The sequence below is a fragment of the Myripristis murdjan genome, chromosome 11 (genome assembly GCF_902150065.1).
Source record: "Myripristis murdjan chromosome 11, fMyrMur1.1, whole genome shotgun sequence".
Lineage (NCBI taxonomy): Eukaryota > Metazoa > Chordata > Actinopteri > Holocentriformes > Holocentridae > Myripristis > Myripristis murdjan.
The window spans coordinates 31,053,003-31,069,866 of NC_043990.1; the positions used below are offsets into that span (position 1 = coordinate 31,053,003).

The following is a 16,864-nucleotide window of genomic DNA, read 5'->3' on the forward strand; positions in this document are numbered from 1 at the left end:
CCAAATGAAATCACCAGCACAAGATAGCAGCCTCCGTATCCAGAATATTTTGGCTTCACTTTTTCAAGTTGGAGGAAGTGGAGCCATGTTGTCCATCCTTTCTACAGTCTATGCTCTCAATATGCCTCTCTGGAGCTGTACTGGAATGTTTTTTCCTTGGATATGGGGAGGGCAGACAGCACACTGCCTGTTATGTGGTTTTGGCTGCCTTGTTGGGTGCAGTGGCTATGTTCTCTTTATACATCCATTAGTAGCACAGAGAACATTTTTTGAAAAGTGGCATTGACAACATTATTTTGGTTTGCGACGTGTACCGAACTGAAAGTTCTATACCAAATGGTTCAATATGAATACGTGTATTGTTACACTGCCTATTACACAAGAGGACATTGTTGGAGCAGTTCCAGATAAAGAAAACATAGAACAGGCTGATAGTACCGTGTGTGAACCAGATAAGCTACCAAACAGCACTCTCACCAAACAACACACTCACACTTCCTAGTCAGGTAGTCCTCTTGCAGTACCAGCACATGTCATGTCTCATTATGCATGACTGTCACAGCAGTATTTATGCTTACAGCAACCAGACTGCTGCTTCACACCAAAATTATCATGTCATATATCCCCATCCTGGATTATCATTTGAAAATTTAAGTTTGACAGGTGAACACAAATTATTTATTCATCACTTTGTCATGGTGAACTTGGCCTGCATTATGATTACGATTAATAATGAGGATACAGAGTGTAATGATTGCTCAAGAGCTGCTTCTGGCTTTGTTTCCAGACTCCAGACAGAAATGATGAATGATAGATGCACTGGCACTGCGTGTCAACTTGTGATGCCCAGTAAGGCTTTACTTGTTGGCATTTTTTTTTTCTTATTTTATATCTGACCACTTTATTTCTCATATCTGAGCCTACATAAGTATATTACGGCTGCACCTAAATCAAGCAGAATTATTCTGTTTGAAGAAATTTTACTGAGTAAGTTATTTTTTTTTTTTAAAGAAGGACAGTGTTCTGTAAATATTAGAAACTGAAAAAAATAGCTTCATGTCCGGAGTTCTGCTTCATTACTGACCTTTGCTGACTGTCCAACTGTTTGATTTCACACTCCTAGTAAATTCTCGCTCTTTCCTACTTTTCTAAATTCTATTTTTGTTTCAGATTTGTTATTACTGTATCGTTATTATATAAATCAGTTTGAATTAATAAATATAAATAAACACATAAAATAATATGTAAAATAAATGTAATATGAATAATAAAATAAATAAATAAATAAATATAAATAAATTATATAAAGCTGCCTTGTCAATGTGTTTGACTGTGGGTGCTCACGGGGTAGAAGTTGCAGCTCATTCATGTGTGCAGCATTCCAAGTAGATTCCAGATAGAAAGGGAATTGTTTGCAGGTGTGCGTGTGGACAGTTTTATGAATCCACCACACACACACACACACACACACACACAACTCCACCTTTTTGTCCATATGTGTGTCTACACTATTTACTTTACAGAGCTAATGTTGTGAAAGTTTATTATTCACTGTACCAAAAATGAACTGGTTCACATTCATTTCTTCCATTTTTTAATGAGCTACTGTGAGCTATTCTTTTTCAGTAGAACCTCCTACCCATCCCTCACTAGCCCCGAATCACTGCCACTGCCTACTTCCTAAACTAAATGAATTACTGTGTACTACTACAGAATTACAGAAACCAATGTGAGTATATGCTTTACCACCTAAACAATATATCATAACAGGGCAACTCAAAACAGATCAGTTTCAGCTTTTAGTTCACAATATTTTCCTTCTGTTCACCAAAAACACGAGTATGTTCAATGAATGCACTATTTTAATGTGTTTATGCAGAACACTGTCTGCAGCAGTGTGTTTTATAAACTAGTCCAAAATATGCAAATATGCATCTAGGACTTTGTCACCCACAATTCTGTTTTGACAATAGCCCAATTTGGCATCAAAACCACAAAGCCAGCTGCTCTGCTGTGATCAAGTGTGCCAAATGTGGGGACAGCCTGCTGTTAATAACATGTTACGAAATGGCAAATTTTTCAATAAACAGTAGTAGCAAGGCATTTTCATTGGAACCATAAAGGTACCAAATCATTGATAAGCAAGTTAAGACAAGTCACAAGTCAGTACAATGCAAGTCTCAAGTACATTTCATGGAACATCAGCGCAACTAGAGTATACGTCGCTGCTTTATGTTGTTTTGGTTGATTTGTCACTTGTCTGTGAGTCCTGTTAAGTAATTATCTAATATGACTGTTCCATATGAGGCTCAGGAACAGACATACTGAAAGTCTAAATACTTTTAACAGAAATTTCAAAACACATTTTGACTCCTGCATTTGACTGTTCTTTTAACAATTCTTTCTACTTGCTCTCATACATGTACTTTTAACAGTTTAAAGGTATTTACTGATTTACTGATTTATATTCATGACTGTAAAGAATCTGCAAAGAATTGTATTATTGCATGAAATGAGCTGTATACATCAGAACAGATTGACCGACATCCATTTCTTCCCTCCCTTTGTTTAACATTTATAGAGAATCAAAACCACAAAGGAGAAAAAGCAGAACAGAATGAGACCAGACACAATAATGGACCACAATACATACAAGGACCAATGACTATTAGATGGCTGGTGACATATTCGCAAGGAACAAATTAGGCAGATAGATCAACAAAGTGCTAAACAGGAGGTACAATGAGAAAATGAAAAGAAAATAGGATTTCAAATAAGTTGAGGAATGAGCAAAAACAGACAAGGCAGAGTAAAAAGGGAGAGAGGAATGGGGAAGGAGACAGACTACGAAGTGGCGCAAAGTTGAGTCTTGGAACCACAACTTGAGAGTGCAGCATAGTTTCCAGACATTTATCTGAAATACAAAGAGCAAGAAAGAATGGTAATCACAGGCGGAAGTTAAGTGTAAGATAATAGTTAGAAGGGAAGCCTTGTGCTTCAACACTACAAGCAGCTCAGTCCAATTCTTATGTCTATGTTGTTGTCACCCACATGTTGTTGTTGTTGTTACCTGGGTAGCATTTGCTAGCCAGCCAGTAAGCTAGCAGGTCTTCAAAACAACACAGCATTATGAAAGGAAAAACCAAAGCACCAAAAAAAATTAAAGATTTACTTATTAAAAATTTTATAGCTGCAGAGGCAATCAAAGCCTCTCGCACCATCCACAACTGGTCAAAATAAGAGTGACCCATCAATCAGGTTTCTTACAGTGTGGACCCATGGTAATTCAACAACACATTCATTAATTTTCCAAACCACATATCCAGAAGGGTCAGGGAGTGCTGAAGACTACAGCCACCACAACTGCCAGACATGGCAACATACAGATCATACCAAGCTCTTGAAACAATGTGGAATGATTTAAAATGGGCTGACTTATGATTTCACACTAACTTAGTTCATAAAATTATCATTTCAATGTGAGTGGTGTGGTTCAGCATTTTCTGGGTATCATAGAGTTCCTTTACTAAACTGAAAAGTGGTTGAGGAAATACCTTAGTGAGATTATTACTCACCAACCCCCCTCCCCAGAAATGTTTAGCTGACACCACAAAGTCTTTAGTATTTTACAAAACAAAACAGCATACATTTGTGCATTATTACATTAACTTAACACTATATGCCCGTCCTTTAGCCCAGAGGACCTGTTTCTTTGTCCAAAATGTGTAAAATATTTTTGCTTTTCATTTTCATACAGCTCAAACATGGATTGCACATCTCCAATTATATTTATTACTATTCTAAATATTGTTAATATTTAGAATAGTAATAACTGTTATTGCAAATAATAGTAATGCTATAAATTTGTGAGATAATTGACTGAGGAAAACAGTTGATCACTGTGCCATCTGCTGTCTTGAGGGAGAACTGCATGCTTGACAAGGCAAATGACACACACCAGCAACAAAAGTTGTTTTAACCTTATTCCAAATGTGTTTTTGCAATTCTTACAACACTAATGGGCAAAGAAAACTCAAGGAGGGTGGATGCTATTAGTTCTTGGCAACTATGGGTAAATATTTTCATAAGGTCAGTAAAACCAACCACTGTGAACGCAGATTCAGAAACAACAAGCACTTCAAGGCTAGACATAATCTGGGAAGGTGACATCACCAGAAGGCAATGTCAATCAAAGTTGAGTGGTCAAAGGTAATTTCTTCCTATATTTAGCTTTGCTACATGTTCTGGTCACAGTGGAACATACTAGACAATTAAAATCCATCTGATCTGAAATCAAACATGGGAATCTTGCAGCAGACAACCTGAGCTTTAAGAAGAGGTTCATAATATCAGCTGTCATGGATATTTACTGCCACAATCTTGTCAAAGATTAAGAAAGTACCTTAAGATAGTTCAATGCATTTTTACTTTGTCTAAATTAGTGATATGCGCATTGGTAACAACACAGGCATAGATTTTCACTTTTGGATATACAGTATTTTCTGACTGGTCATGTATTTACAGATTTCTTGAGGTTTTTCCTCATTGTCTAATTTCACATCAGGTCTTTAAAAGCCATCATAGCATGCAGCTGTCATGTGTACCCATAGTCGGAGTTTGAAATTTGCGCTGGGGGGGGCAAACATTTTTTTTTTTTTTTTTTTTTTAACTGAGGTCAGTACGCACTAGGGTATTTGTCACATGACATGACTGCTCTGAGATTAATTTATTACAATACCAAACATAATGTAATTCAGATTTATTTCTGAAAATAATCTTATTTTATTGCATTGCTTAAATGTTTATAAATATGTATACAGGAAAAAAAAATATTGGACCTATTTTTGACTCAATGTAGTGACACATTTCAGACGCTGGGGGGGGGGCAATGCCGCCCCTGCCCCCCTGCAAACTCCGCCTATGTGTGTACCCTTATAGGTCCTCAAACATTTGCAACCCATAGCCTAAGGCATTGCAATTAAAAAAAAACAAACAAAAAAAAACACATAAGGTTTGTCTAGTCTCTGCGGGCGTCGCCACCACTAGCGGGCTCCACTATGTTAATTCTGAAAAAGTCAGTAAATCAATAAGTCAGTTAGTAGCAAACAAATTACTAGGCCTTTCCTCCCTAACGGGTGTCTGGCAAGTATTAGCTATGATGGAGACCATACATGTCATTGAATAACATGGTCTTTTTAGTAAAGTTAAAAGAATGTTTAGACACTGTAACAAGCTCAGTATACATGCACACACACGTCGCTATTTACATGGAGGTCATGTCATTGAGGGCGTGGTCCAGTTCCTCACTAATGGCCTTGTACTTGAGTTTCTGTGCATAAAGCTCATCTGTGGGTATGTCCACAGACAAAAGTAATGCAGGAGGAAAGGGAAATAAATAAGAATAATGAAAAGACAACAATGAGAGTTTGAAATCAGTTAGAAAGAAAGAAGACTTACGATAATACATCTGAAATGTAATTTTAAGGCAGAATGAGTAAGATTTTTTCAAAAAAAAAAAAAAAAAAACCTGAACTAGAAGTGTGTGTTGGTGTGTTCATCTGTAGAGACCCTGCCCTCTGCCTGGATTTTCTCGTTTGTTGAGCTCAGGATTTTTCTGGCCGTCACCATTGGGCAGTGGGTGTGCAGCCAATAACAGCATGTAGTACCAGACTGATAGCACAACATCCAATAAGAAGCCACAAAAATCATAGACCACAGACGAAAAGGAAATACAGGGAAGCAAAACACCACGCTGACAAAGATCATTCCACAAAAACAGTGAATCTGTGATTGACTTTTACACGCAGTGTAAGTGCTGAAGGAGAGGATGAGGATCAAGAGAGGCGGTGCTGTTTTCTGTTCAACAGGTAGGTGCTGGTGGGCCCTAGGATGGTGACAGAATGAACGCAGTCGCCATCCTAGAATGAAAACTGCTGGCGGTTAGCTTAGCCAGGAAGGAGGGGCCAACTTTGAATGTTGTGTTTATAAATTACAACCAAAAATACTACTCATTCTGCCTTTAAGAACTACTTCAAGACTATTAGTTTAAGTTAACGAGTGTACCTTCCAGATCATCAATTGTCTTCTCTAGCTTAGCCACAGACCTCTCAGCAAACTCAGCACGGGTCTCAGCCTAAAATGACAAAGCAAAAGGCAACAGGGCAATCAGATACAGTTTTTCTTCTGTCTTAAGTCTTGCACACCTGATTCAGTAGACCTGTTTCAGCTGCTTAACCAATCTACTTTAAGATCTTAATTGGGTCTGTTTGGGTCTTAATGTTTCTGGTTGTAATGTAGCAAAATGCGGAAAAGTTCAAGGGGTATGAATACTTATGCAAGGCACTGTATATATATATATATATATATATATATATATATATATATACACATATATATCATTCAATGTTTTTTCTTTATTTTTTCTACTTTCTACATTGTAGATACATACTGAAGACATCAAATATATGAACCAAGATATATGGAATTATGTAGCAAAGAAAAAATTGTTAAATGACTCTAAATATGTTTTATATTTTAGATTCCTCAAAGTAGCCACCCTTTGCTTTGTTGACAGCGCCGCAAACCCTTGGCTTTCTCTCAATGAGCTTCATGATGTAGTCACCTGAAATGGTTTCCACTTCACAGGTGAGCCTTATCAGGGTTCATTTGTGGAATTTCTTGCCTTGGGCAAGAAATTGGGACCATCAGTTGTGTGGTGGAGAAGTCAGGTTGGTACACAACTGACAGCCCTATTTGACAACTGTTAGAATTCATATTATGGCAAGAAGCAATCAGCTAAATAAAGAGAAAGGACAGTCCATCATTACTTTAAGAACTGAAGGTCAGTCAGTCCGGAAAATTGCAAAAACTTTGAATGTGTCCCCAAGTGCAGTCGCAAAAACCATCAAGCGCTACAACGAAACTGGCTCACATGAGGACCGACCCAGGAAAGGAAAACCAAGAGTCACCTCTGCTTCTGAGGACAAGTTCATCCGAGTCACCAGCCTCAGAAATCGCAAGTTAACAGCAGCTCAGATCAGAGCCCAGATAAATGCCCCACAGAGTTCTAGTGGCAGACACATCTCTACACCAACTGTGCAGAGGAGAGGTCGACCGATTAATGGCTTTGGCCGATTAATCCGCGCCGATAGGACTTATTACAAACTATCGGAATTGGCAGAACTTGGCTCCGATAGTGGCCGATGGCTGCAGTTTTTTTCCACAGCGCCATAAACTGCTTCTTCCCTGCCCTGCTCTCTGTCTCTCTGATCACTGAGGGGCAGGGCTGCTCTTCACACAGAGAGAGTGCATGGGAGAGAGAGAGACGGGGCGTGTGCAGCGGCAGAGAGGAGAGAAGTGACCCAGGTGGAGAAGATAACTCGATGAGACGACGACACGCGTTATTGTAAGTGCAATAAAATCTTCACGAGTTGAAAGTCAACAAAAATAACCTCCTTGGCGAAGGCAACAAGCTTGTTCAACAAGCATAAACGTGCATCATATTTCAGCATAAACAGCGACATTTCCACCGGCATGTTTTACATGACCACAGTGCTTGTTAAGCTAACAACGAACAGCTTGTTAAGAACACGCTAAAATGAAAGCTGTCTGTGTGTAGTCTGTTCATCTTAGTTTGCCATGAATCTTAAAATTTGGCAAATTCTTGTAATCTTTAGCTGCTGGCTGAGACAAACAAGCCCCCCCCCCTCGATTTGTTTCCAGATATTACTGAGTTTATATAGTGACTTTGCTGTTGTAAACTTTACTGTTGCTGCAGTGGAAACAATATGTAGTTATATTTGAAATATAAATTAATTCCTGTTCTAACTGGGGGGACTTTTTTACCACGGACCTTTTGTAGCACTGAGGAGATATGTTGCTCAAGCACTCGGTATTTAGTGTTAGTGTATGTTTATGTTAACAATATGTTAAATTATTATTATTTTAAAAATGTAAATTACTTATCAAACAGACCTAACAATTCAGCTACCAATGAATGAGCAGTAGTATGCATGTGATAACATAGATTGAAAAATAAGCCAAAGTGATACCTCTTCTCTGAATAGACAAGCTAGGCCAGTGTTCATAGGTTTTAAATAATGCTAATGAAAGCAATAATCCTAATTTCTTTACTCACTGTTCTATTTCCACTACAGTCCATCAAAGTAGCTTTACAAGAACTAGAAACTCAAAATAAGCTCTAAAACTACAGGAAATACCTTGAATAATCCAACTACATCACACTATTCTTCAAAAACATTTATTTATTTATTGTTTTTTTGTTTATAGTGTCAACAAAAAACAAAGCAAGATATGGCATCAAATAGTGACATACAGTATATGTTTGAGCTGTACACTGTCCCTTTTAGATCAAATAAGAAAATGAAACTGTGCCACAAAATAATGCAGTTTAAAATGCAAAAAAAATAGATATCTATCTAGAGACAAACTCAAAATATCAGTAAAATCTGAACTATTTCTGACATTAATATCCTGACAGACTTTTTGAAAGAATAAAAAGCTCAGTATTTGCTCCTCCTGTGGTCTGTCCTCTCTCTCCCTCACTGTCCTGCACTCGCTTCAGCTTGGAAACAATCATTAGCTATTAGCTTAAACACTGAGCTGAAAGAGGCAGGTTTTGGACCAAGCAGGGAAAATATCGCTTTTCATATTACAGCCTTGTGCTTGGTGAACAAGTGGTGTGATAAATGACTCACTGGCTTTCACTTATGGAGGTTTTCTTGCTAGTTCTCATCAGGCTGCTGCCTCTCAAGTTGACGGACTGACTGAAAGTTACTGAGCTGCCGCTCTGCCGGCAGCAGGATGCGGACCAAACCACTGTGAGGCATGGGGGGAGGTCTTAACTTTTAAACACTTAAAAACCCACTATTTTACATTTATAATTAACACCGCTTGCATTGCACTTTCATTGAATATTACTATATTATTCAAAATTTATGGATGGAGGGGTCTTGTCCCCCCCGAGATTTCCACCTATGTTTTCACGTACCCCCTGCAATGTGCTCGCGTTTTCTCGGCTCTGCTCTTCCTCTTTGGCAGTTTTGGCAGCGACTTCCAGTGCACTCTTGTTGATACAGCGCCACCACATCGGCGCAATGCTGCAACTGCAGTTAAAATGACATCCATCTACCACGGCGCTTGTCAGAAAATAACAATTTTCCCGACGTCAGAGTTTTGAGAGCCGGGGGCGGCACGAAATTAGGCTGAGGCGGCCGCCTCGTAATTTTATATGCAGGAAAAACCCTGATATAGCTAATAGCTATATGTTATTCTTTTTAAAAATCTATTAATATATTTTTATCCATTAGCTATATTGAATTAATTTACATTAATTCACATCTTGTTTCTTACATTACAGATGACAGCTGGAGGATCCAAAGTTCCTGTATGGGAATATTTTGTTGAAATTGCACCAGGAGAAGCATAATGTGGAGTGTGCGATAAAGTTATAAGTATGGGATCATCAACAGCTAAAACAAAAAATACTTCCAACTTGTGGACTCACCTTAAGCACTGCCATCCAGAGGCCCATTCTGACGCCTTGAGAAAAAAGTTGGCCAATCAAAAAAAGTCTCAAACACAGGCCACAGTCACTCAATTATTTGATCAACAGGCAAAATGGACATCTTCAGACCCAAAGACCAAGAAGATGGACAAGGCAATTATAGAGATGATAGCTACAGATAACCAGCCATTCACAGTGGTCTCAGACGTTGGTTTTCAGCGGCGTATGAGACTTGCTGAGCCCCGTTACAATATTAAGGATGAGAAATTCTACTGTACACAGATGCTTGATGAAACATATGCTAAAGTTGGGACAAAGGTGAAGACTCTGATCACTCCAGAAGAGGCACTATACATGGCCTTCACCACTGACTGCTGGTCAGGCACTACTGAATCACTGATGAGCCTCACAGGACATTTTATCCAAAAGGACTGGAAATGACAGTAGGTTGTGCTAAATGTAAAGACTATGACTGGATCACATACAGCACAGTACATTCAAGAGACATTTTTGGAAATGCTGGACCCCTGGAAAATCAACCCAGACCGTGTGGTTCTTGTTCTAAGGGATAGTGGAGCCAACATGGTAAAAGGAATGAAGCTAGATGAGCTTCCAGACTTAAGCTGTACTGGTCACACTCTACAGCTTGTAATCAACAATGGCCTTTCCAGTCAGAGAGCTGTGCTGGACATTATTGCCACATTGAAGAGCTGTGCATATCACTTTGGTCACTCTGTACTGGCCAAACAAAGGCTGAGAGCAATTCAAGAGGAGCTTGTCCTCCCAACACACAGCATCATGCAAGCTGTTCAGACTCGCTGGAACTCAACATTACACATGCTGCAGAGGATGTATGAGCAGCGGCATGCACTGAATGTGTATGCAAGTGACCATGACCATATCAGCTGTGCATCTGCGTCACAGTGGGATATCATATCAAACCTGATTGAGACACTGGAACCACTTGAGGAAGTGACACTGGAAATGAGCCACTCAGAGTCTTCTGCCTCATGCATAATCCCCAGTGTATCTGTTCTGAAACTGATGCTGCAACATGAGGGTCCATCTTCAGCAGGCATCAAAACCTTGCGGAAGACCATGCTTGACAGCCTGACAAGGCGATTCTCCAAGGCAGAGGACACAAAGTGTTTGGTGTTGGCAACTGTCCTTGATACAAGGACAAGGCCTTCACTTCAGCAGAGACAGTAGAGAAAGCAAAAGACTAGCTGAAAGAAGAAGCTGCACATGACTTGGCAAAAACAGTGGAAGAGACTGATGAAGCAGAGGATCCAGCAAAAAGACAGAGAGTCCAGACTGATCCCCCTCCAACCCTTGTGGACAGTCTGTATGCTAAACTTCTTGGAACAGCTCACCACACAGATGCAGCCTAGTCCAGCTTTGACAGTGAGCTGGAGTGTTACCTGAAATTGCCAGTGGTTGAGAGGAGTACCCAGCCTTTGGAGTGGTGGAAGAGAAATGAGGAGAGACTTGCTGTGCTGGCCAGAAAATATCGCTGTCCGCCACCCTCCACCGTCCCAAGTGAGTGAGTGTTCAGCGAGTGTTCCTCTATGACAAGCGGAGGAGCCGCCTTTCTGGAGACATTCTAGATTCTTTACTGTTAGTTGAGTAGATGTTCAGTTCCAGATTTATTTATTAATTACTTTGAGTTTGATGTTCAGTTCTAGATTTATATATTCATTTAGGTGTTTATTACTCTGAGACTGATGTTCAGTTATCCAGATTTATTTATTTATTTAGGTATTTATTACTTTTATGTTCAGTTCCAGATTTATATATTTATTTTGGTATTTATTACTTTGAGTTTGATATTCACTTCGAGATTTTATACCGTATTTCACCAATTAATCGCCCGGGCGTTTAATATGCAAAATCGACTTGGACCCCGGGCGTTTAAAAGAACCAGGCGGCTATTCGCTGCAGGCCTTTATTTATTTTTGCACCAGGTCATTATCGTGATGACAGCTACTATACAACATATTTTCAGTCGGTCGATTTAATATTACGGTACACCCTTTTGTTCTAACGTTAGCTAGCGCTCTTATTTTGACAGAAAACAGAAGTGCCGCACAGTTATTGTGCGGCTAACTGTTTACTTCTGCAAAAATAAGGTGAGTAGCCTTATTTTAGGTTACCTCATTATGATGCAAATAATCGCCCCGGCGGTTATTCGGGTGGGCGTTTAATACGCAAAATGCGTGCAGACCCCAGGCGTTTATAAGAACCCGGCGGCTATTTGCGGCCGGGCGATTAATTGGTGAAATACGGTAAATTTGGATATTTATTACTTTGACTTAGCTGTTCAATAAAACAGTTGCTAATAAAGTCAAAGATTGTTCATTTCCAACAGTGTAGAATTTTTTCGCCGGGGGGTGGGGTGCGGGGTGGGGGGTGGGGGGTGAAGTGAGTGATATCAGCCGATTAATCGGCTATTGGCTTTTTCCTGCTCCAAACTATCGTTATTATATCGGCCTTTAAAAATCCACTATCGGTCGACCTCTAGAGCCACGGTTCTCAAAGTGGGGTCCGCGGACCAGGGGGTCTGTGAAAAAATTCACGGAAATGTATTTTTTTATTATTATTATTAATTTTTAAAAAACTTTTTGGGGGGAGGGGCGTTAAACTGTGAAATAAACACTGTTCATTTTTAAGTGTCTCCCATGATTGATTTGGGGAGCTTAGTTATGTGATTACACATCAGGCAATCTGGTATGACACCTCACAGGCGCTCGCAGGGCTTCACAAATAACAGCAACAACAAACACTCAAAGCGCCTCTGTCCGTCAGCGTCTAGTCAATTCTTATGGTATACAAAGGGTTAACAGCCGGTCTCTGCTAGAAGTCCCGCCTCTAAACTAATATTGCTCATCGAATGGCTCTGCCGTTTCTTGCTAATGTGTGATTGGCCGTTCCCGCTGTCTCTCTATGTGGTTGTAAAAAAGCGCCGGAGGACGCGCACAGCGGAGTTTGTTTGGCTGGTTGGCCAGCAGCTATGAGCACAGACTGTTTACTTCACTGTTTATTTCGTCAGGTGGCAGTTAGAACAATAGTTCAGCAGGCTTCTTTGACATGAGAGCTTTTATCAGGCACATTGGCCTGTTGTCTCTAGGGAAGAAGGAATTGTCCATTTTTACTAACCATGATTTAAAATATGAGAGATTTTTTTTTTCCAAATAAGAGCAAGGAATGGACACTAATGTTTGTATTTAGGTATTTAGCGTCAAACATTTTTTAAAAATTTTATTTATGTTTCTGTACAGTGTTGTTGATGTACAGTATGATGCACATTTGCACTAAAGACAAGAACTCAGTTAAATTGCCTGCTTGTCTTTCTTTAGTTGCCTTTAACTTACAGCATTACAGAATTATTAAATACTTGTAGTCAGTATAGATATTCATAAATGCAGTATAAACATTAATGTCAATCCCTTAATAATTTTTATTTTTTCTGATTATGATCGTTTGCTTGTTTATTTGATCAGCTCTACATGACGTGAAATTGCAGTCATAAATGCAAAAAACATCAACTTTCAGGGGTGCCGCCTTGGAGCGCTTTTACGTCCCCACCAATGTCAAAATCAAACCTACGCCCTTGGATGAGGCTATGTGCTAATGCTGCTAATCAAATAGCTAAGAGTACAAATGTGGTTATGCTTATCGGTGTTGCGAGTGTCAGGGGTCCCCGGAAAATTTTGACCCCTCCAGGGGGTCCCTGGGCCAAAAAAGTTTGAGAACCCCTGCTCTCAACCAAAGATCTCAAATTTGGACTCATCAGACCAAAGCACAGATTTCCACTGGTCTAATGTCCATTCCTTGTGTTTCTTGGCCCAAACAAATCTCTTCTGCTTGTTGCCTCTCCTTAGCAGTGGTTTCCTAGCAGCTATTTGACCATGAAGGCCTGATTCGCACAGTCTCCTCTTAACAGTTGTTCTAGAGATGGGTCTGCTGCTAGAACTCTGTGTGGCATTTATCTGGTCTCTGATCTGAGCTGCTGTTAACTTGCGATTTCTGAGCCTGGTGACTCGGATGAACTTGTCCTCAGAAGCAGAGGTGACTCTTGGTCTTCCTTTCCTGGGTCGGTCCTCATGTGTGCCACTTTGGTTGTAGCGCTTGATGGTTTTTGCGACTGCACTTGGGGACACATTTAAAGTTTTTGCAATTTTCCGGACTGACTGACCTTCATTTCTTAAAGTAATGATGGCCACTCGTTTTTCTTTAGTTAGCTGATTGGTTCTTGCCATAATATGAATTTTAACAGTTGTCCAATAGGGCTGTCGGCTGTGTAGTAACCTGACTTCTGCACAACACAACTGATGGTCCCAACCTCATTGATAAAGCAAGAAATTCCACTAATTAACCCTGATAAGGCACACCTGTGAAGTGAAAACCATTTCAGGTGACTACCTCTTGAAGCTCATCGAGAGAATGCCAAGAGTGTGCAAAGCAGTAATCAGAGCAAAGGGTGGCTATTTTGAAGAAACTAGAATATAAAACATGTTTTCAGTTATTTCACCTTTTTTTGTTAAGTACATAACTCCACATGTGTTCATTCATAGTTTTGATTCCTTCAGTTAGAATCTACAATGTAAATAGTCATGAAAATAAAGAAAACGCATTGAATGAGAAGGTGTGTCCAAACTTTTGGCCTGTACTGTATATATAGACCAATACACACTAGGAATGCTAACCGGTGGCCGTTTGACCGGTTGTTGACCGTTTGAACTTTAACGGAATAATCTTGTCGGTTAAAAACCCTTTAAGCCCGAACTAGAGTGCCTGTAGAGAGAGGGTTTCCTTACGCCGCCATTGCTGTGAAAAAAACGGAACAGTTGGAGTGAACGGAGTTGTCGCCACTCTCTCTCTTCAGGCACTCTAGTCCGAACGTGTCGTCGCCGACACAAATGTGCATGTCAGATTGTAAATACCGTAACTACCGTAAGGTTTTATCGATCAAAAAATTCCAACTGTTCCTGAAGGCGGAGAAGTTGCTCTTGCGCTTACATACAGTTTAATACGGTAAACATGGCGACGGGACGCTCTGCCGGGTTTCGATGACGTCATTACGCACAGAGCTCAGCTCGGTAGAGACAGACCAGAGAAACCATAGATATCGATAATAATTATATTATAATTATATTATAGATATTATAGATTTCTAAACGAGCCAAGCTTATGTTTGTCGCGGATGTAGTGGTATGCGTCCGGGGCAAGACAATGTCGCCGGTGCTAGCGCTGCTAGCTTCTATTTGTTGCGGTTATTCTTTTATGGTTTACAGACAGTAAAATAATATTCTCGGTTAACTGAAATAAACCGATTAATGAGGCCCGGTGGTCGACCAAGGAAATTTTCCATTTTCGCCATCCTAACACACACACACACACACACACACACATATATATGTATATGTGTGTGTGTGTGTGTGTGTGTGTGTGTGTGTGTGTGTGTATATATATATATAAAAGATATAGCTATATATATGAAAGATTGTACAGTATCAAATGTTTGACATCCTTCGCTAATGCTCAGTCTTGCCAACTCACCTCCTTCAGCTTGTCAGTCAGGATCTTTATTTCTTCTTCATACTTGTCTTCTTTCTGGGAGTACTGTAGTGAAAAACACAGTTTATATGACACTTAATCAATTTCTTGGCACTAGCTTTTCCAGCACAGAAATGAAGAAGTAAACTTATCTTCACCACCTATGTTTAAGTGATATCTAGAAGAAAAAAATCTTGAGTGTTACAATTACATGCTAAAAAAAAAAAAATCAATAAACAAGTATGTGGGAAACCTCTGGCCCTATCATCTTAAGTTTTTTGAGCACAGTTATGGCTGTATGATGAAGAACCTCTCATGGTTACTCTGAGTCAAATCCTTTGCAAAACGTTTGTTTTGGCTACTTCTGGTCTTGCTCCATTTATTGTCTCTGTCGCCTGACCATCTGTCTCTGTCTCTCTGCCTGGGTCACTATGCAATGGTCCCTCACTGCAACTCACTGCCTAGCTTTCTCAACCACCCAGCTGTGTGTGAGAGAGAGACAGAGAGAAAAAGAGACAGACCTTAGTGGAAATTTTGAATTTTTCTATTGCATGTTTTGTATGTACATCACAAAAATGTGCTGACAAAATTTATTTTGCAGTAGATTTTGTTTTTTGGTGAAAATTATCTTATTAATTGGGGAAAAAACGGCGCACATTTTTATAGCTCTGTTTTTATATATCACGGGAAATCTAAACTACAGTTTAAATATAGGGCTGATATTAGCCTTTCGACAAGTCATATGAACAATTCAGTGCTACCTTCTGCTAATGTGAGAGAGGTGAGAATAAAATTTGAATGAACAGCTTCATGGCTGGCTGTTTAAGAACAGAATTCTGAGGAAATCGCTGAGTATGTTGAATTTGAAGGATTTTTAAAATGGTCAAATTTTGGCATAAATATTGGCTTATCAAAGGTAATTTCATTTTAAAGTATTTGTGCAAGCGTTGGTCTTTGAGGTGGAAGCAACTCAGCACTGAAATCACAAAGGCAGATTAAATGATGTCTTAATGGTGACCTTTCAGAGAGCTGAATGTGCATGTTGCAAAGGGCACCAACGACAAGAATGGTGGAGCACTGAATGCTCTATTGTAATTAACCTAACTACTCGTGCACAAAACATATGGAGCGAGAAACACAGCAGTTGCATTCTAGGATGCTCATTAAGATACAAGACTAGATAGGTCTTACCTCAAGCACCTGAAATAAAATCTCTGTTACCAAAGATTAAGACCTTTCTCCATGCTAAATTTCCTGACATAATTCCTAACATATGTATACTAACAAAAACATTCTGACACGCAGTCATGTACCATGCTGGTTCAAGTTCCTGACATGTCGGTTAGCCCTACCTTCTCGGCCTGGGCCTCCAGAGATTTAAGGTTATTGGTGACGTTTTTCAGTTCCTCCTCCAGCTCAGCACATTTACTGAAGTGGTTTTGATTTCATAGACAGCAGGAGAGACATGAGCCAAGGAAGAGGAAGATGGGAAGCAGAAAAATCAGATTAGCCACAAGACAGCTGTTGCAGTAGTGGAAAAAAAAAAAAAAAACTCGTGCAGGCTGAAAGGTCAAGTTTTGAACTGGGAAAAAGAGTGATTGGACAGGTAGAGAAGCTGGAGAAATGTCATGGAAAATTTTCACCAACAATTTGTTAAAGCAAGATTTCAGTTTTTTACCAAATGATTAAATGTTGAGGCTCAGTAAGCAAATACTTTTTTAATGTCATATTTGGTTTTGTTTGGTTTTGAACAAGATGAACATAAAACTAATTATCCTTTTT

General features: G+C 39.5%; 1 protein-coding gene across 2 annotated transcripts in view; it reads right to left on the minus strand.

Moving 5' to 3' along the window:
• Positions 1-2,223: 2,223 nt before the first annotated feature.
• LOC115368117 (tropomyosin alpha-3 chain) overlaps positions 2,224-16,864 on the minus strand; it is a 66,078-nt gene continuing 51,437 nt past the window's right edge. The window contains exons 6-10 of one of the 2 annotated variants that reach the window (XM_030064106.1): positions 16,435-16,510; positions 15,086-15,148; positions 6,064-6,133; positions 5,268-5,346; positions 2,224-2,914 (exon numbers count right to left, since the gene is read on the minus strand). In XM_030064106.1, coding sequence (XP_029919966.1) covers positions 2,911-2,914; positions 5,268-5,346; positions 6,064-6,133; positions 15,086-15,148; positions 16,435-16,510 — 292 coding nt within the window. In that variant the 3' untranslated portion in view covers positions 2,224-2,910. Of the gene's footprint in view, positions 2,915-5,263; positions 5,347-6,063; positions 6,134-15,085; positions 15,149-16,434; positions 16,511-16,864 lie in introns of those variants that run through there. The other variant, XM_030064107.1, reaches the window with a different exon arrangement.